We start from the raw sequence: 22,167 nt of genomic DNA, 5'->3' as shown, positions 1-22,167 counted from the left end.
TTCCTTTCTCCTTTAAATCTTCCAATGGCCTTTTGAGGAAGGCAGGGTATATCCCATTTTGCAGATGAAGAAACTGAGGGCCAGGCAACTTTAATTACTTGCTCATTTCCAATCATAACTACTAGATTTGGACCCAGAACTCAGCTGTGCCCCTCCTCCAGATCTCTTCAACAAGTAGCTAGTCAGAAACAGCCAAGAAATCCACACCATGACCAAAGTAAATATCTACTGAATCACTGAACCATGCCCACCTAATCGCTTTTTAAATAGCACTTTCCATCTGCACTGAGCCTATAAGTCTTCAAAATACTTTCATGCACGTATTTCATTACCACTAAAGAATACTGTGGGGCTGCTCCCCAAATACCATAAAGATGTCCACCTCAGGTCCAGAGGGCCTGATCCATCCAAGGTCACTTCTTCGGGTCACTGGGTTCAGCATCTTTCCACTATACCACCCTGCCTCCCCTGATGACACAGTTTTCTTTAAAAATGAAAAATTTAACATTTCAAAATGACCTTAAGAGTGTATTTTGCTGTGTTCTCAAGACCAGTGGATAATTTAATAATATAGTATAATTTTAAGCAATCACAAAAGTACATTGGAACAGTATTTTCCTCCAGTTGTAGCCAGAGTGATTCTCTAAGTGGCCTGGTGGCATTCTCGCTTCATCCATGCATGGGTGGCAGCTGTGAGACTCCTTCCCTTACTAGTCCAATGTTCACTTACGTATTGATCAAGTGCTACAAAGTATAAAATATGTGAAAGGTCAAAGAAAGCATCATCCTCCCAGGTCAGCACTGGGCTAAGAGGATATGAAACAATAGCTACGTGTGCAGCTGGCTTATATGTTTAATTTACACATTTCACAGTTTAGGCAAGCCTACCAATTTGGGATTTCTTGGCTCTTTATGACTGGCCAGAGAACACAGGCTCCTTGGGTCTTTTAACTGGGCCAACTATTAAATAACAGCTATTTATAACTAACACTCTGCCTTCCAATAAGAGGGAGAACCTTCCTGGACAATGCACCAAAACACCAAAACATTGTTAGAGGCAATAAGGCAGAGCCCGTTTTAATACCAAGCAACCTGGCTCTCAAGGTACTGATTGCATTAAGGCAAGAGTTCTGCTATAGTGAAAGGAAAATAAGCCTATTTCAGATAAGTAAGGAGAAGCTTCAAAATACTACCACCTACCCAGAAATGACCGCTTCTCAAAATTCTTTCACAGAAGTAATTTCATTAAGACTTTCACAATCCTCCGTAAAGAGGTATAAGAGTAAGAAACAGAACAAGGGGTATAGCATGTGCTCCGCCACACAGCAACCTGCTCTCCCACCTTGGCTTAGGTGTTCCATCTTAAACCAGGATGCCTATGGGTCACAGCACCAACAAAAAAAGCCAAAGGCAAGGCAGAGGTCACCATTTCCACAGGACACGCATTAGCTCTTTACTTTTCCTTCATTCAAACATATTCCAAGGAAGTCTTGGAGAAGTTATTCTTTCATGGAAAGGATGAAAGAACTGATATGTAAAGCAGCCCCTGTCCAGGGCTTAGAGGACTTCAGAGAGTTACCAGGTCATCTTTCTCATTAGGAATTCAAGGCTGAAGGTCACAAGGTTCTAGCCCAGAAATGTAGTGAATTATTTTCAATATATGATTTTGACAGCCTTTGGCGATACCACAGTCCCTGAATTCCCAGGTGTAAAAGAAAGCAAATCAAGACTACACGCCAGGAACAACTTCCACATGGCAGGTATGCCACGTCCCAAATGCAGTACAACCACAGCCCTGCCAAGTGGAGCACAGGCATGTAAAAGAGGTGGGAGGGCAAGGAAGAGCAGGAGAGGAGAGAAAGAGAAGCAGAGGGAAAGCCACGGTCGGCGCAAGTCTTACTTTTCTGGCAGCGGTTTGTGGTCCAGCAGCGGTAGTTGTACTCGTTGTTAATGGTGGTCTTCTCACACAAGGGTTTCTCCTCCAGTGTCCCTGGACACAGGTCCCCACATTCCTTCAAGGGCTTGTTTCCCACAATGTAGTTATTGGACACTGCATCCAGAATCAGGGACCAGTCCACAGTGGAGAGGTAACAGAGGTCTGCGTTTTTTTCTATCCTGATGGCCCCCCGAGTAATGTTCCTCAGGTTGTAAAGCCCAATATCTTTGAGGTTGGTCATCTCAAAGATGACCAGGGCATAGTTATAGAACAGTTTCCAGCCGCGGATGACCGTGAGGTTCGGGAAGAGGTCGCCCAAGCTCTCGAGGCCGGCCACGCGGAACAGCAGCAGGTACTCGGTGATGACCGTGAGCTTGGGGAAGCGGTAGCTCCGGTAGTCCTCTGCCTTGGAGATGAGCAGGATGTGGAGGTAGCCCTCAATCACTGTGCAATTCTCCAGACGCTTCAGCTGCTGGTAGTCATTGCGGATGTCGATGCCTGGTCCACAGACTGAAAGGAGACAAGAGGATAAGAGGCAGGACATGTCGGTGTTAAAAGAAAATAAACTCCACAACCACATTCAACCCCACAGTACGGTCCATCTTCATGAATCCTACAGTATGGATAAAGAAATAAGATACATTTCTTCACTGAATACTAACTTAGGAAGTGGGCTGAACAGGGCACCTTGTCATTTGGGGAACACATGCTGTTGGCTAGCTGTTGTGACCCTGAAAGACACTGTCCCCAGTCTACTAACACACAAATGAAAGCCAAGAGTCCAGGGTCTTACAGGAGCACACAGAAGAGTCAATGCAGAAACCTAAGTCTGCCTGACTCCACAGCCACAAGGGTGCACGCTGCCCATGATTTCTATAGATCACTGACTCTCAATACTGAACAAAACTCAGCAGTTCATTCACCCTGCATCCAGCCTGAAGGACACCAAGCAATAGAGCCTATGCTAGACAACCAGCCACTGTGACCCAAAAAGAGCAGACTCAAAGGTCCATGCTCCCCGCTTTCTGCTACACTTTGCAGAAGACCAGGTGGGCCTTATATTCTTCCCAATACTACATTCTTATGGACATAAAAGTAATCTTAACAGTAAGATTAAAAAAAAAGTGATTCATTTGAATAAAAGGGGCATACAATTCCAATTTAAATAAGATTTTATTAAGAAAGGCATCCTTTCTGTAGAAAGGTTAGGTAATAGCAAAAGATCATAAAAATCATCGATAATCTCAACTGCCAAATATCCACTTACTGCTATATCTATTATTCTTTCTCTTTTAATAATCTAAGATTAATGAAATCAGACAATAATACACTATTTTCAAATATACTTCTCTTAATATGAATCCTACATCATCATTTTAAGATGGGGATGATAATTCTTAGGTATGAATATGCAGGAGCATCAGTCTTGTATGTGTGTGTTTTTTTTAAACCAGTCCCCTATTGTTGAACAATTAGGTTATCCCTCTATTTTTTCCCATTTTTCAGTGCTTCAGTTACACGCAGATATTTAAGACTATTTTTCTTAGGACAAATCCCCAGAAATGGAATTGCCGGGCCAAGGCATTTACAGATTTTAAAGCTTTTGCTAAAATAGTCACAACACTGGAAGACTTCTATTTTTTTTTAATTCTAGACACACCAAAAGCCCTTTGTTACTGTCCTTTCTTAAAATTTAAAAGTCCCCAAACCCACTATTAAAGATTTTCAGACATGGTAACACTTTACGATTGATGTAATTCATTAACTATTAAGCACCCTACATGAATGACACTGTGGGAGATGCAAAGAAGTAGACAGTACCCCACACTCTGAGGAAGCTGATGATAAGGGCTGGGGAAAAGACCCAGTGCAAACAACTGTCACAGGAGGTAGTTGTGTTTAGTGGTGTGCCCCTAGCAAGTCCACTCTAGATGTATAACTGAACTGATCAGCTCATGGGAGCTTTGCACATGAGCTGGCTCCTGGATATGGGTAGAATTTTCCAACTGGGTATAACATTCCAGAGACCAGAAAGAAGGCAGAACAGAATATATTCAAGGAAGAACAAACATTATGGTTCAGGGACCTAGAAAAGAGGAGAGAAATGAGTTTAGTAGAGAACAAATCATAAAAGCTAGTGCCTGCCTCAGGGATAAGGACATCATCTCATCGGAATGAGGACTTCTGAGTAGGAGAGAAGTTCAAGCTAGTTCTTTTGGAGAACTAGCCTGGTGGTCAAGCATGGAAAAAAATCAAAGAAGAGTAGACAAGAGAAAGGAGAAGAGAAGTCCAGCTGGGTGTTATAGCAATAAATGGGAATGGACCAGAATCAGTGGTGGAGTGGGAAGCAGATGGATCCAAGGGCTGAGGAGTAGGCAAAGCTGGAAAACCTAGAATGAGAAACTTCACTGGGTCTAATTCCCTCATTTTACTGATGAGAAAATGAAACCCCTGCGACAGAGAAGAGAATGGAGAAACCAGCACTTGCAGAACACCCACCCACACACCAGACAGAAGCTGTGCTGGAAGCTTTTGATGCATCATTTTGTTTAATCTCATGTGATGCTCTCAACAATACCTCATGCTAGGTAATTTAACTGCTATGCTGAAGGTGAGGAAATAGATTTAAGAGAAGTCTGATTAATTCATCTAAGGTCACAAATGCAAGACTCCAGCTCCTTCATGGCAAAACTTGACACAAGATTAGTCTGTACTCCCAGGTTCAGCATGCTCACCTCCTGGTTTCCTCTGTCTGGCTCCAGCTGAGCTTCTGGCCACAGTACAACACCAAACAGCTCTTAGCAACACCCCAAGGACACTCCTAGCAAAGCCCCTAGCAAAGTGTCAAGGCCAATGACACTTCCCTATCCTCATCTTGACTATTTTGGGGTCATCTGACATTGCCTCCTTCTCTAGGCTTCCCTGATTCCAACATCCACTGACCATGCCTCTTTCTCTACCTGCCTCCATCTTCAGTTGCTTGCCATCTTCAGTCTGAGCCTGGCCCTGCGGTCTCACCAGATGCAATTTCCTGGGCCACCCGTACACTGGATGATTCCCAAACACACATCGCTGACCCAGATCCTCTGAGTTCCAGAATTTTATATCCATCTGCCTATTGTATGTCTCCTCTGAGGTGTGTAAAATCAACTTCTCCCCCCTCCAAAATAAAAAAACACCTCCCAAGCTTCCCTATCTTGGCAAATAGCACTCCCATCTCCTGATTGCTCATGCCAACAACTCTGGAGTTACTGCTTCTCCTCTCCCCTCACACGGCACATATTCAGTCCTGCCACAAGTCCCCGTGGCTCCAGCTCCCAAGCCTAGTGTGAAGGGTAGATGACTTCCATACAGTTATGTCCCACTTCTTCACCTTGTGGGTGTCGCGCTCCCTCTCCCACCTGGTTCGCTTCCTGCTGGTGCGTCTCCGCCTCTTCAGGACCTAGCTCTGGACTTTCTTCTCCCTCTCTGTCCACTTCCACCACATGTCACTCCATGAAGACGGCATCATTTCCCATTTATGAGTTCATTTCTACATCCCCAGTGCCTAAAACAGTAGGCACATCATATGCACATGCTAAATGAACAAAGTTCACCCCCTCCGTCCGTCTCCACCACTGCCGTACTTGATGAGCCAACATCATCTTCAGCCTGGACTACAGCTGGCTTGCCCCGTGATCCAGCCTCCCCCCAGCCCAGGCCTGGCCCAGCAGCCACAGTGATCTGTCTAAAGCACAAAGCAGATCAAATCACACCCTGCAGTAGGAGGCGGTGGGTGAGGAGACCTCCAGTGCTTTCCCACCACACTCAGAATAAAACCCAATCTCTTTATCTGTCTTCAAGACCCTACAGAAGCTTGTCCCTGCCTGTATTCCCTACTTCATCTTCTAGCACATTCTCTCTGCTTAGCACACTCGCACCAACCTCAAACACACCCAACTCCTTCCTTCTCACATCTTGTTCCTTGGAACCTTCCTCTTGCTCACCCACTCCCCACTCCCCCTTGATGTGGCTCCCTTATTCTCATCATTTGCGTCTCAACTTAAATGCTACTTGCTCAGAGAGACTTTATCCAAACACCTTAGCTTCAATGTCTCCCTGAAGCCCCTTAATTCTCACTTCCCCCATTTCTCTATTTCATCTTTTTCATAGTGCTTCTTGCATTATTTGAAAAGTGTCAGTACCTGGAAGGAGGTAGATAGCCAAGTGTTCACTACCTAATATTCCCCACCGAAGCACGAATCCTGGGGGCACTGGTTCAGCACAGCTTGTGGCTTCCTATCTCCCATACCGTACTTATTGAAACTGCTGTGTGCCAGTTACATTAGGTACCTGCCTGATTGGATGCCGAGGTGAGCCCAGAGCCCTGGTTTCTACTCTTGAGTTAAGTTAACCTGAAGTGGAATGGAAAGACCCAGGTGTCCATCAGGTATGTGTTGCAGGAGGACTCTCAAAATGAGTAGGTTCCCCATTTTAGATCAACGACTCAATGTGAAAGCCTTCTACTCTTTATTACTATTATTATTTCTTTGGTACTATTTCCTTTTCCCTATGCCAAGCTTAAAAATTCTGTTTCCTTCTATAAATGAACTGTATTGATTTGCTCTTAAATCAGAAAAGTTTTCATATTATGGCATTTAACAGGGTTCAATCAGGTTATAAAGTGGTTGGCATCAACTAATTTGCTATCATTTCGAACAGACCACAAACACTGAGTACCCGGGCAATGAGCATGAAGACGCATGAGCAAAGGTTGTCTCAACGTTGATGTCTCAATCAAAATGCAGGCATGGGGGCAGAGTCTGCCTCACACCACCACCTCGCTGCCCACCCCAGCCCCCCACCCCTGTGGACAGGCTCCCCTACCCCCTCAGGTAACCCAGACCATGCTGCAGGGCAGAAGGGCAGCTCCTCTAAACGACAGCAGTAGCCTCTACACGTAACTCTTTATCCCCATTTGTAGAAGAAAAGAAAAAAGTGGGAAGAAACTACCCACTTCTCCCTGAAGAGAAGGCAAGCCGGAGCCATGACCGGCAACCAGCCATTCTGGTCTCTGGAGCACTTTGTGATAAAAACAGAAGGAAAACCGAGCGGGGCCAGGAACGACAGTACAGTGTTCAAAGGGCACCAGGCACAAACAGGAAAGCAAAAGAATACAACAGGCTCCTTTTGTGTCACGAAATAATATGAGCATTAAGTGAGTAAATATCCATCACTGGTGCAAGGAGAGACACACCCTGGCTACTGCTCATTGATGATTAAAAGGAAATTGCGAAAGATCATTTCTCCCTTTCCAAAGCAATGAATTTCAGCACGATCCACAAAACCCAACAACTTTCCAGAAAGGCACTGGAATGTGAAACCCCAGGCTGGCCCGTAAAGACTCACTGAAGCTTTATGGCACTGAAGGCCAGCTGGAAACAGCCAGCAAGGACACAGCTGGGAGATGGGGCGGTGGGCCTCTGCAGCAGTGCTAGAAGTCAGCAAGCAGTGGCAGCAAAACTGAAACACAGTGGAAAGTCGGGGATGATCAGGGGCTAGAAGGGGTGGGCAGCACTGTAGCCCCCCAGTATGGCCACCTCCGAGGCAGGACAGGGCCTGGAGTATAGAATTCAATTCCCAAAAGATATCCTCTTAAATCAAGTGCTACAGTGAAAAGGAATACTTTTCCCTCCCTCCCCCACCCCTGCTTCTCCCCCACTCCCCGCAAACACACATACAAAAACTCCTAGATATATCAGAAGAGCTCTTCTACAGGGAGAATTTCTCCTCTAAGAACGTAAGTGACTGGCATAAACAAACCACGCATATTTGGAAATAAATCCCTAAGAACTGCCTAAAATCAGAAGAACTAATGAAAAGCATTTGGCTGAGAAAAGCACCAAAAGCTGTGTACCTAAGTCTTTTTGAAGAAGACCTACACAAGAAATACAACTGTTATTCTATAGTCTACCCAAAATACAACCTTGGAACTCTGGAGAAAGAAAAAGGGAGTGATGGAGTTCTCAGTCCCAGCTTCATTTAAGGGCCCCTGCCCTCAAGTGGGGGTTACATCTGTCTCTAAGCCTCATTTTCCCCACCAGCAAAATAGGATGCTAAAACCTGCCCTCTAGAAGCTGTCCTAAGGGCTTTTGTGTTACTATCAAAAGTAATAAGCTTTAAGCAATGTTACTACATAAATGAAATATTAGTGACGATGCACATCCATTTGCTACTCCCAATCTAAATATTACTAATATACCACAAAGAGGAAAAATTAGCAAAATTCTTAATTATCCTTCTGTTCCCATTTCCACTTATGAGAAACAGTCATCAATTTAATTCATTGTTTTCAAAGTGGTCGACTCATTAAAAAATATGAAACAGTCACAGCTTATGGTTGGTAAGCAGTTAGCATTAGTTTACTATAGGTCTACAGCAAATAACCGGGGTGAAACATGCTGGTGAACTAGTCATCATCTCAAGTTCTAATGGCAAAATTCAACAGTAACAAACCTTTGGGTTTGATGCACTGAGCCTATTTTGTCTCAGTCTGAGTGCCCCACTATCGTAGTTCTTTACTTCTCTTAAAATGAATTCTTTGGATAACTTAACAACAACAACAAAAAACTCTCTAGATGTGCTAACTTGCTGGTTCTCTGTGAAAGCCAGACTGATCTGAGAGGTTAGGATTAGTGAGTGGCTGAATTTTGCACAGGGGGGATAGACTGACCACCTCTTCAGCAACTGGAAAATTAAATGAAATAAAAGTTTTAATACATCATTGAACAGACTCTGGGAACACAAGAAGGGGGCTCTGAACTCTTCATCACTGAGGAGGTCAGGGAGACTTCTCGGAGGATCCCTGAAGAAGGTCTGAAGGATGAGCGGAACTTGCCAGGAATAGTGGGGGCAGGATGGGAAGTTGAGGGTGGCATGGGAGGCACAGGGGGGAGGCAGGGGTGGCATGGGAGGTGTGGCAAAGAGAGGCACATACACCTGGGAGGAAGCTAGAGCCGAGGGGTGGACTGGTGGTGGTTCAGGGGAAACCCAGGGGTACAGCCTGTATGACAGGGAGGGGGACAAGCGTAACTGCAGGACAGATGCTTAAAAGCACACTGAGACCAGTATTACCTGAACCCAATGCTCAGCCCAGCTTTATTTTGTACGTACTAGGACAGCATTCAAAAGCTTGAGCATTCATGGAAAGCCCTTGAAGGGCTTGTTAAAACACGGAGTGCTAGGGCCCAAGAATGTGGATTCTACATGCCCAGCTGATGCTGATCTGCTGCTCTCCCCCACCCCCACCCCTGCAGAACACCTGTGCTAGGAAATAATCATTAAACCCCCTCACCTGTCACTATCATCAGCTGCCACCACCACCACCCCCCCACATACACACCTGACATTCAGGGCAGGTAAAGACTATGCTCCTATCCAGTGTATTTCTTAATCTTATCTTTACCTTTCCAGAAAAGCCCCCAAGGAACCCAGAGAAACTACACATGGAACACAGCAAAGGCAGAAGGAAAATGGAGTGAAGAAAGCAAGTCCCCAGCACCCTGGGGTCCTCCCGCAGCTGCTGAATTTGCTGCCCTTTCACCCTGCTGCTCAAGGTCTGAACACTGCCCTCCAAATGCAAGGGAGACAGGAGACATGGGTTTCTCTAAGCCCACTCTCCGACCTGAGCAGCGCATTGCTACCAACCAGACAATCAGAGATCAGGCGGCAAAAAGACAATGTTATGAAAACAAACACCACTGATATTCCAGAGTTTGTTATAGTAGAATTTTCTGTGTAAGTGTAAACAGACACAATTCATGTTAAGCCTTTTATCTCCATGTGTCAATGAGAATGTGTTTACATTGTATATGTACATTTGTGTTCACACAGACCGCAGTCCCCACCAATAACTAAGGGCAATCATTTAAGAAATAAGGGCAATAATTAAAGAATGTAAGGTTTCCCTTACATGGGTGACTTTGAGAGTAAAAATTAAAAATTGTCAATTTCAATTCACAGACTGCCCTTTACTACCCCATACAAGAGCCATTTTCACTACATATATAAACATAATTTAAAAATCCATACACACAAAGTATAATCCTGAAGCTAGGGACCTAAAATCATGCCATAATGCAGCAAAGAACTTGCAAAGTTTGGTGAAATGTTTATATCCTACCATGCCAATTAAGAAATAGAAACTTCACCAGGAATTAATTCAAAGACTGAAGGGAACACAAGCCCCTCTGTCCCTTCCACTTCAAGCATCCGCTAGCCAAGCAGCAAGGTTCAGAACAAAGCTTCATTTGCTTTAAGAGAGTAGCAACAACTGTTTTCCCAGATCTTCATAAAAACAACAACTTTACCCACTCTGATAGTTGCTCAAGATTTCTTTCTGATTTTAAAGTATTCAAAAGTCCAGTATTCACTCTAAGTCTCTACATTTAAAAAAGAAAAACTTATAAGAGCACCTGATTATTCATATTTGAGATTTCTGCCTGAGATGCCAATGAAGAAGCACCCAGGAACTTCATTCCCCTGGTTACATTTCCCCAACCCACTTCCATATCCCAGAACCTCACGGAGACCCCTCAGAGCCTGCACCGTGTACCAAAGTGTCACCTCATGGGAAGGGCTTCCTGGGGGCAGCATCTACCATGTCACTCATCAACAACTCCTAGATATTATACAGGCACACTTCAGTGCACAACAGACAGTTCTCTGAACCTCAAAACACTGAATTTGTGCAGCCAGAGGACAGTGCTGTGGGGCCCCAGGCCCTGGGGAAGGTGCAGAGCAGAGCCAAAACAGGCAGGGATGGCACTGTCAGCTACATACATGCTGCAGTCTGACCTGAAAAAAATATATGCTTCTTCTGCCTTCCCCCAACTTCCCCATGATTTTTCACTTTCTGCTCTGAACCAAACAAATGTACTAAATAAAAGTGAGTCCTGTGTTTCCTGTTCTGACTTATTGGGTTAGTTTTCTATGCAGGTTACATTATTTCAGTTATAGTAGGTTTACATCCTCATTTCAGATGTATTTTACTTTGTGCTGCAATACTCTAGTTTCCTCTCATCAAGTGCAACAGTGAAAGACTGTTTCCAATACCCCATCAGGTCAGGAATGAGACAAGATGCCTACTTTCACCACTGATTTTCAACATTGCACTTGAAATGCTAGCCAGAGCAATTAGACAAGAAAAAGAAATAAAATGTTTCTAAACTGGAAAGGATTTCTAATCACAGAGACCTGATCTTTAGAAAACCCCAAAGGATACACATACACACACACACAAAAAAAAAAAACTGTTAGAGCTAATCAATAAACTCAGCAAAGTTGGAGGATACCAAATCAACATGCAAAAATCAGTTGCATGTACGAAAAGTACAAAGTATGGAAACAACTTGACTTACAATGGCCTCTAAAACAAAATCCTTAGGATTCAATCTAATTAAGGAGGTGAAAACTATACCCTAAAAGCTACATAACATTACTGAAAGAAATTAAAGACCTAAATAAATGGCAAGATATTCCATGTTCATGGATTGGAGGATTTAATGTTGCTGAGATGACAATACTACCCAAAGCAATAAACAGATTCAGGGTAATTCCAATGAAAATCCTAACCAGTTTTTTTTCCCCCAGAAATGGAAAAGCCTATTCTAAAGTTCATATGGAATGTCAAGGGACTCAAAATAGCCAAACAATCTTGAAAAGGAAGAACAAAGTTGGAGGACTCACACTTCCCATTTCAAAACATACTGCAAAGCTACAGTAATAAAAACAACACGGTAATGACATAAAGAAAGACATTCAGACCAATCGACTGAAACTGAGAGTACAGAAATAAACCCACATATCTATGGGCAATTAATTTTCCACAAGGGTACTAAGTTCACTTAATGGGAAAAGAATAGTCTCTTCAACAAATGGTGTGAAGAAAACTGGATATCCACATCCAAAATAATTTATTTAGACCCCTATCTCCCAACATATACAAAAATTAAGTCAAAATGGATCAAAGATTTAAATATGAGGGCTAAAACTATAAAAGTCTTAGAAGGAAACGAGAAAGATGTAAATCTTCGTGAATCTGGATTAAGCAATGGTTTCTTAGATGTAACACCAAAAACACAAGCAATAAAAGAAAAAATAAATAAAATGGATTTCTTCAAAACTAAAGGCTTTTACACAAAGGAAATTATCAAGAAAATGAAAAAGAAAAGCCACAAAATGGGAGAAGATATTTGGAAATCATATCTGACAAGTATTTAACTTCCAGAATATACAATGAATACCTACAACTCACCAAAAAGACAGGCCAATTTAAAAATGGGCAAAAGCATATCTTCAAAAAGGATACACAAATGATCAATAAGCATATGAAAAAATTATCAACAGCGTTAACCATTAGGGAAATAAAAATAAAAATAACGAGATACCACTTCACATCTATCAGGATGGCTGAAATGAAAAAACAGAAATAAGTGTTTGCAAGCATGTGGGGAAATAAGAACACTTGAGCAGTGCTCATGGAAATGTAAAATGGTGCAGCTGCTCTGGGAAACAGTTTGGCAGTTCCCCAGAAAGTTAAGCACAGAATTTCCATACAACCTAGCAAATCCACAACCAGATATACACCCAGAAGAACTGAAACAGGAACCCAAGCAGACAGTTGTACTCCACTGTTCACTGCAGCATTATTCACAACAGCAAAAAAGGTACAAAATGTGCTGTATATACATACAGTAGAATATTATTTAGCCATAAAAAGGAATGAAATTCTAATCTACACTACAATGTGGGTGAACCTAGAGAAAACAGTATGCTCACTGAAATCAGCCCGACACAAAAAGACAAATACCGTATTATTCTACTTAGGGAATATCTAGAAAATAAGAAAATTCATAGAAATATGAAAGACGAAAGATCAACAGGGGAAGGAGTAGAATGTGATACTGAAAAAGTTTGGAAACAGCAGTGATTATTGTACAACATTGTAATGTAAATAATGCCACTGAACTGTATACTTGAAAATTGTTAAAACAGCAAATTTTATGTTATTTATATTTTACCACAATAAAAAATATGTATCAGCACCTTGAATCCTGGAGGCTTTTTATCCGATTTGGAGGCGTTGCTAGAGAGGAAGGATGCAGGGTTAGGACTCAGGAACAAAGTAAATATTGGTTCCATCTAACTACCTACCACAAAGCCTGAGACTAGTCACTTCATCACTCTATGCCTCAGTTTCCTCTTAATGCAGATACAGTTTTAGAACTCAATGTATTCATTCTTCCAGCAAATATGTAGAGAATGCCTACCACGGGCTAAGCAGTTTCCAGGTGCTGGGAATTCAACAGTGAACACCGAGGCCACATTCCTTCCTTCATGGAGCATACATTTTTGATGGATCCTAAAAATCATGTCCTATGACCCAGAATGGATATTCAGGGACTAAAATAAAGCAATCACAACACAGATTCGATGGGCTTGATGCATATCCAGACAAAAGTAACTGCCCTGCTAGATGCCAAATAAATTAACTGGTACCTAGAAGAGCTGGGGGTAGGGGGCAGGGGGGCAAATACAAAATACCTCAATACACCAGATCCCAAAGCACCAATGCTCAGAGAGGGGGTTACTTCAACAATCAAACCCTGAGAGTAGGAGCTTCGAGAAAGATGCACCCCACAATGGGCTTCTGGGGTCAGGGGACATCAGGGACTTAAACAGAGAAGAAAAGAGGAAGTGATCTGAGGGAAAGCAGGAAGAGGCAGGGACTCTTGCCCAGAAGGGCAAGGGAAACCTGGAACAGAAGGCACTAAAAGAGCCAAAGGAGAACCTTTAGCTGCATGCAAAACCTCAGCAACCACCCAGCCACAGAAATGAGCAGCCACCAAGGGGTTCCAAGTATGAATATCATATAAACAAGGAGTTTTAGAACAATCATTCTGGTAGTGGTCAGCAACCAAACGACAGTATGGGGGGGGGGGGGGAATTGCTGCCTCTCAAATGGATAGCTGAAGAGAGGCCACATGGCTTATATACACCAAGGACCGAGGAGACAGCAAGCTGGGCTGGAAGGAGAACAGGTTTAGCCAAAGCCCGGTTGCAAATAGAATGCACATCGGCCGGCATTTGGATGCAACCAGCATTTGGATGCAATCAGCATAGCCAGAAATGTCGGGGTGCAGATGGGATTGGCTCAGCAAGAGCACTGCACAGACTCCCCCAGGGAAATGGGCTCTGGGCACACAGCCCCACAGGCAGACAGAGACCCAGCAGGCAGGGAGGTGCCTACATGCCCCACTCTATGGAGTGGGGAGATACTAAAACACCACAACCACACCAGCCAACTCTGCAAATTCACAGTGGCTGAGCCTTGCTGACCGACACAAAGCAGGGGAAAAATTCTCATACCATTTCATCAATTTTCCACCTGCAAGTATTCATGTATTATGTGCGTAAAAACAGGCACCTCTGTACTTCAACTCAGCTCTTGCCTTTTAAAATCTGGCAGCATGAACATGAGAAGGATTGGGTCCATTGCTGCTCCAAGCCTGTTTCCTCCAAGCCCCTGACTTCCCTTAAGGAATCACTTCTCTTCTTGCAAAGGCTTTTCTATCTCCTAAAATGTCTGCATTTATGGTTCAGCTCTGACACCGCCAGACTCATCTTTCTGTCCAAGGAGGAGGACTTTTTCCACTCTGTGCTCACCAAGCATCTAGAGACCAGTCTGCATCCTGACATCTTTACTGCAGTGTGTTAGGGTTTCTGTGGACCTGGCATGCTCTACGTTTAGGATTTCTCCATTGCCCCAGGCGAGCCTCCACCCACCAGCCCAGAAAGTGGCCCCATGGAAGCCACTGGCCATACCCTGCCAGGAGAGGATACATAAAACCACTACCCTCCCAGGTCTTTACTCCCCCAAAAGGGTCAGCTAAATAATTTTCTCCCAAGCAGCACAATCCTGCTCTGCTCCATAGACTAGCCCAACACCCAAGCCATGTGGGAATGATATTCCCTCACCTCAACACTATGAATTATCAAACAAAGGCAAAAATGGAAGAAAACCAGTGCTCCAAAGTGCAGCCTAGGTCACGATCCATAAACCACAATGACTTGGGAGTTTGGGGTGTGTTTTTTTCTTGGCATAAGAACATTTTTCAATTGATAGATGGTGGGAATATTGTAGACCTTGACTATAATGTCTTACTAAAAAATCTCATTCTATCCGCACTGACCAGGTGAAGAAATATAAATGACATTGGGATAGCTGTTTAAATTTGCAATTCACCTTCCAACGTGCTGAGGCATGAACAGCTCATGGAAGGTCTCTAGTGGAAGGCCACAGGGCTCTTTCTGAGCCCTGTACATTTAAGCATTTTTATCAATTACTTGAATGATAGCTCCAATAAAATGTTTATCTAATTCAAGGATGACAAGTTACCAGGAGGGATGGCAAATACGTTGGATGGCAGAGTCAAGAGCTAAAAAGATCAACAGATTGAAATTGAAAGAGAGGAAATAATGTTATTTGGACACTTGGGTGCAAAAAAAGAAATGCACAAATGTAGGAGGTGTGAAAAAGACTTAGGAGATTTAATTGGATATAATTTCTGTATGTGACGATGGGTATTGTGGCTGCCAAAAAAAAAAAGTCAGGCAGCCTTTTCTCTACTAAGGGAAGCTTGGTACAATAAGGGACCAGAGGAGATATCACAGAAACTGGGTATCATAAAACTGGTATTTTAAAGTGACTCTACACTTTAAAAGCAAGGTAGTCCAAGGGGAGAACATCCAAGTACCACCAGGAAGGAATGGGACCTTGAAACCCTATCTCGTGGGGAATGGCTGCAGAAATCAAGTATGCACGCCTCCACATGAGAGAGGGTTGGTGGGGTGCTGTGTGACTCTGCAGGGGAGGGGGACACAGAACTGGGACCAATGCAAGAGTTCCATTCTTAAATGGGTTCCGTTTAATAACGTATGGTGGGAGTCATCTGGAAACAAAATGGACTGCCTGAAAAGGCAATGAGGATTTGTGTGGGGCTGAACATTTCAGGGACTTTATAAGCCTAACTTCATTGCTGATGAGGATTCTAGGGGTATTGTTTGCCCTGTTTTATAACTAAGGAAACTGAAGGGGACCAAAAAAAAAAAGAAAAAGATCAAATGGCCTACCTGGGGTTACACAGTTATTAGGGGACAGAGCTGGGGCTTAAATGCAAGTAGCCACCTATAATTCTGGCACAGAAAATTCCTCCTCAGAGGTACCTGACAAGAATGTTACAGAGAAGGCAGTGACCAGGTGCATGTACCGTTGAAAGAGAGGCTTGCTCACATATCTTGCACCCCAATCATCTAGTCAATGTGGACCCCTCTTTACAGGCTCCAAGGCCAGATGTCCCTGTCCACCCCAGTGCCCAGAGTGCCTCACAGAAAGATGAGGGAAGCCTGCAGAGTTTTACAAATGTCTCAAGCCCATATGGAAAAAGTGAGGAACCACTGACTTAGTGGGGAAACTGCCACTGTCTCAGACATGCCTTGCTTCCCATTCCTACCCATTCCTGGGGTGAGCAGACACCACTGAACAAGCCCCTCCAATTCCTCCAGGTCAAGACCTGGGGCAAGGGAGGCATGGGACAAGGGAGGCACAGCGCAAGCCTTGGCATGATGTAAAGACATGGACTTCACACCATTCCACCCTTCCTGCATCCCATCCCCCGCCTCTGCCATCCTAGCTACCCCAGGAAAAGATTTACTTCTTCTTTTCCCAACACCTTCCTTATTAAATTTCCAGCACTGGAAGAAACAGTTCTAGCCAATGTATTAGATGGAAAATAAGAGATTCACACAATCTGAGGACAACATGAATCAAGGACTTTCCATTGTGATATGCCGGAGCCCATGGCCAAAGAAAGCATCTCAGTCTGGTGCTGTGGGAAGACAGATTTTAGGTAAAGACAGATCTTTATATTTTCTTCCAAGCATGGCACCAAATAGGTGTTTATCACGTTACTTAAAAGTTCAGTCCTCGTGGGCATCTTGCATTAAGGAGAAACAGGAAAAAAAACCTGAGCAGGGCTCCTCAAAACAGGATAAGTCATCTAAGACAAGGAAAGTCTGAGAAACTATAGCAGACCAGAAAAGACTAAGACACGTGACAACTAAATGTGATGTGGGATCCTAGATGGGATCATCGGGCAGAAGAAGGACAGTGGGCAAAAACCGGTGAAATATGAATAAAGTGTTGAGTTTAGTTAATAGTAAAGTATTAACATTGGTTCCTTAGTTGTGGCAAATGTGTTAATTAGTGACAAAGGATGGTAGCAGGGGAGAAAGTATTAAGGTGCACACAGAAACTCTTATCACCATTGCAATTTCTCTGTAAATCTAACACTATTGTAAAAGTTAAAGCTGATTTTTTAAAAAGCCTCAGGACAATACGGTGCTATTGATATTAAAAAAAAAACAACGGGAACTTTCAGAGAAAATGATGGAGTAGGGAACTCCAGGACTCAGTCCTTCCATCAAAACAGCTAATAAACTTTCAGGAACTATATGAAGCAATTGTTCTGGGGCAGAAGAACACTGTGCAGCATCCAGGGAAGAGAGGTAGAAAGAGGCTGATAAACTATGGTAAACAATGGTGAGCTGCTCTCTCCATGTGGTGGCGACCGGCACCCATCCCCCACTCTCACAGCAAGCCACCTTGGGATCAACTCCCGGGCTAGTACCCTGGGGGACAGAAAGGGACACAAAACTCCTCTTCCCCAAGAAAAGGGGTGGGCATAGTGGATCACCAATCATCACTTTTGAGTAGCAAATCTGGATTGCTAGGTTCCAGCTCTGAGTGTTTCAACCCACCAAGGACAAATAAGGCGATATGTCACTGTTTTCAACTATACCCTAGACAGAGGTACAGACAGTGAAGATTTAAAGATACAGTGCTTCCTCAGGGCTAGCTGGAAGACTGCATTTGCTGGGCTGACCAGGAGAGCACATATTTGGGAAGTCATCAAAGCTGCTTTTGGCATCCTTCCTGATCCCCTCCCCAGGTCACTTTGGAGCTGGTCTGTGTGCCCTACACAGCTTCCTTTTCCTATTTTGGCTGGGAAAGACTGATATGGGAAAGTCCTCCCCAGGGTGACCCTGCTCCCAGAACTTACCCTCCAGGCAAAAGGAGCTAGAGACAATGAAAGGAATGTAAAAAACTATACAGGAAAAATGTAAACAAAACAGAATAAGATTCCCAGAGAAAGAGTAGAGGAAAGGAAGCTAATAGAGGTGAAAAACTGCACAAAAAGTACAATCTAAACTGTACCACATCTCCAGGGTGAAAATTAGAAGAAAAAAATGCTGAAAAAATCTAATCAGTCGAATATTGGTGTCATGGCCAGGTTCACGTGTCAACTTAGCCAAGTTGTGGTACCTGTTTGCCTGGTTGGGCAAGTGCTGGCCTGTCTGTTGCAATGAGGAAATTTCATAGAATTAGATCATGATCACGTCAGCTGTATCCACAGCTGATTTCATTTGTAATCAGCCAAAGGGGAGTGTCTTCTGCAATGAGTGATGCTTAATCTAATCACTGGAAGCCTTTTAAGGAGGATTCAGAAGAGAAAGGCTCTATTCCTGCTTCGGCTGGTGAGCTTCTCCTGTGGAGTTCATCCAGACCCTCCATTGGAATCATCAGCTTCACAGCCTGCCCTGTGGATTTTGGATTCTGCATTCCTGTGGTCACGTGAGACACTTTTATAAATTTTATATTTGCAAGTGTTCCCTGTTGATTCTGTTTCTCTAGAGAACCCTAACTAATACATCTTGGTACCAGGAGTGGTTCTTAGAAACAGAGTCTTAAAAATAGGTTTTTATGAAAGGTTTTCTACTCTGACTGAACTCAAAGGCACTAAGGACTCTGATTCCCATAATCAGAATGACACTCCCAATCCATGGAGTGAGTTGGCAATAGAGATAGTCAAAATATCACCATTCAATTCTCCTAATGCTTCACTTGTACAAAGCCAGGCTCTGGGATAATGTTTTCGAAACCTTTACAGAGTTTGGGGGAAATAAGAGGTATAGAAATGTTGGCTAGTTGTTGTTAGATACACTGGCTAGATCAAGGAGTGAAAGGGATGGACTTAAGGCTTCAAACGAGAAGCTTAAGTGCCATCTGGCAGATGTAGACGTTTCTATGAGTATCCTGAAGGAAAATCTTATTTCCTGTAGCCGTAGACTTGAGAGCTCTGAAAATCAGACTCAGAATCTTATTGTTAGAGTAGCAACTTTACAACATAAACTGAAATCTCAATGTTGCACGGTGTCTGCTGTTAAAGTGAGGGCATTGATTGGAAAGGAGTGGGATCCTGAAAAATGGGATGGTGACATATGGATTGATAATGATGTCAGGGGTGAGGCTGAAACCCTAGGTCATGCTGAGTCTTCTCTAGATAACCCTGTAATAGTCGCCCTGAGGACATAGCCGCCCCACCTCCAGTCTGCCTTGAGGAGTTGGCCACCCAACCTCCTCCTGAAGGGATTAGCCCTAGAGTGATTAATCCTGTCTCACCAGATGAAACTGCAAATGAAGGCCCTGAAGCAAATGGCTTGGAAGATATTTCTAATTCTTTTCATGACCCACCCACACCACCCCTGATTTCTTCCAGACCTATAACTAGACTAAAGTCCCAACAGGCCCTAAAGGTGAGGTACAAAGTATCACACATAAGGAGGTACATTATACTCCAAAAGAACTATGTGAATTTTCAATTTATATAGACAAAAATCAGGGGGATATGTGTGGCAATGGATTTTAAGGATGTGGGATAATGGTGGGAGGAATATAAGGCTGGATCAGGCTGAATTTATTGATATGGGCCCACTAAACAAAGATTCTGCATTCAATATTATAGCACGAGCGGTAAGAAAAGGTATTAACAGTTTGTTTGGATGGTTGGTTGAAACATGGATCAAAAGGTGGCCAACATTACCTGAGGTTAAAATGCCAGAACTGCCCTGGTATAATGTAGATGAGGGGATCCAGAGGCTTAGAGAGACTGGAATGCTAGAGTGGATTTATCATGCAAAGCCTGCTCTTCCACCCCAGGAATGTCCAGAGGATGCACCTTTTACCAGAACAGTGAGAAATATATTTGTGAGAATTGCACCATCATCCCTGAAGAGCTCTGTGGTTACACTTCTCTGTAGGTCAGATATTACTGTAGGAACTGCTGTCACTAAGCTGGAATCCTTAAACACAATGGAGATGATGGGATCCTGAGTTGGCAGAAGCCAGGTGGCAGCACTTAAACACCAAAGACAGGGTAGACATGGCTATTATACTAGACAGCAAATTCAAAGCAGGCATCAAAATTATATGACTCACAAAAATTTGTGGCATTGACTAGTAAATCATGGGGTACCTAGAAATACAATAGAAGGGCAATCTACTAAATTCTTGTTCGAGCTGTATAAACAAAAGAGTTCAAGGTCAAGTGAATGGAAGTCTAACCTGAATTACAAAAACACAGAGTCACAGCCCCTTAATCAATTTCCAGACTTAAGACAGTTTACAGACCCAGAGCCCCTTGAATGAAGGGGAAGCCAATTCCCTCTGGGGGAGAGCCCTGTTACACTGCCACAAATTTATATTGTTAATCTTCCTCCAAGCCTTCCCCAAGGAGACCGATGGCCTTTTACCAGGGTAACAGTGCAATGGGGAAAAGGAAATGATCAGATATTTTGAGGATTATTAGACACTGGTTCAGAAGTGACATTAATTCCAGGGGGCCCAAAAGGTCACTCTGGTCCACTAGTCAGAGTGTGGGCTTATGGAGGCAGGTGATCAATGGAGTTTTAGCTCAGGTCCATCTCACAGTGGGTCCAGTGGGCCTCCGGACCCATCCTGTAGTTATTTCCCCTGTTCCAGAATGTATAATTGGTATAGACACACTGAGCAATTGGCAGAATCCCCACATTGGCTCTCTAACTTGTGTAGTGAGGGCTATTATGGTGGAAAAGGCCAAGTGGAAGCCACTAGAACTGCCCCTACTGAGCAAAATAGTAAATCAGAAGCAATACTGATTCCTGGAGGGACTGCAGAGATTACTGCTACTCTTAAGGACTTGAAGGATGCAGGGATGGTGATTCCCACCACATCCCCATTCAACTTTCCTATTTGGCCTCTGCAGAAAACAGATTGGTCTTGGAGGATGACAGTGGATTATTGTAAGCTCAACCAGGTGGTAACTCCAATTGCAGCTGCTGTTCCAGATGTGGTATCATTGCTTGAGCAAATCAATACATCCCCTGGTACCTGGTATGCAGCTATTGATATGGCAAATGCTTTTTTCTCAATAGCTATTAGTAAGGACCACCAGAAACAGTTTGCTTTCAGCTGGCAAGGTCAGCAGTATACTTTCACTGTTCTACCTCTGGGGCATATCAACTCTCCAGCCCTATGTCATAATCTTGCTCGCAGGGACCTTGATCATTTCTCCCTCCCACAAGACATCACATTAGTCCACTACATTGATGATATCATGTTGATTGGACCTAGTGAGCAAGTAGCAACTACTCTAGACTTACTGGTAAGGCATTTGCATGTCAGAGGATGGGAGAAAATTCCAACAAAACTACAGAGGCCTTCCACCTCAGTGAAATTTCTAGGTGTCCAGTGGTGTGGGGCATGTCGAGATATCCCTTCTAAGGTGAAGGATAAGTTGATGCATCTGGCCCCTCCTATGACCAAAAAAGAGGTACAATACCTAGTTGGTCTCTTTGGATTTTGGCGACAACATATTCCTTATTTGGGTGTGCTACTCTGGCCCATTTATTGAGTGACCAGAAAAGCTACTAGTTTTGAGTGGGGACCTGAACAAGAGGAGGCTCTGCAACAGGTCCAGGCCGCTGTACAAGCTGCTCTGCCATTTGGGCCGTATGATCCAGCAGATCCAATGGTGCTGGAAGTGTCAGTGGCAAATAGAGATGTTGTCTGGAGCCTTTGGCAAGCCCCTATAGAAGAATCACAACGCAGACCCTTAGGATTTTGGAGCAAAGCCTTACCATCTGCTGCAGATAACAACTATCCTTTTGAGAAACAGCTTTTGGCTGCTACTGGGCCTTAGCAGAGACTGAACGCTTAACCATGGGCCACCAAGTTACCATGAGACCTGAGTTGCCTGTCATGAGCTGGGTGCTGTCTGACCCACCAAGCCATAAAGTTGAATGTGTGCAGTAGT

The 22,167-nt window shown here is 43.7% G+C and overlaps 1 protein-coding gene across 1 annotated transcript in view; it reads right to left on the bottom strand.

Moving 5' to 3' along the window:
* Positions 1–22,167, bottom strand: part of IGF1R (insulin like growth factor 1 receptor) — a 300,530-nt gene that overhangs the window by 235,626 nt on the left and 42,737 nt on the right. The window contains exon 2 of the mRNA XM_077124072.1: positions 1,901–2,446. Within this exon, the coding sequence (XP_076980187.1) occupies positions 1,901–2,446 (546 nt within the window). The remainder of the gene's footprint in view (positions 1–1,900; positions 2,447–22,167) is intronic.

The sequence above is a fragment of the Tamandua tetradactyla genome, chromosome 12, assembly GCF_023851605.1.
Source record: "Tamandua tetradactyla isolate mTamTet1 chromosome 12, mTamTet1.pri, whole genome shotgun sequence".
Lineage (NCBI taxonomy): Eukaryota > Metazoa > Chordata > Mammalia > Pilosa > Myrmecophagidae > Tamandua > Tamandua tetradactyla.
This window is presented reverse-complemented; position numbering and strand designations above follow the sequence as displayed.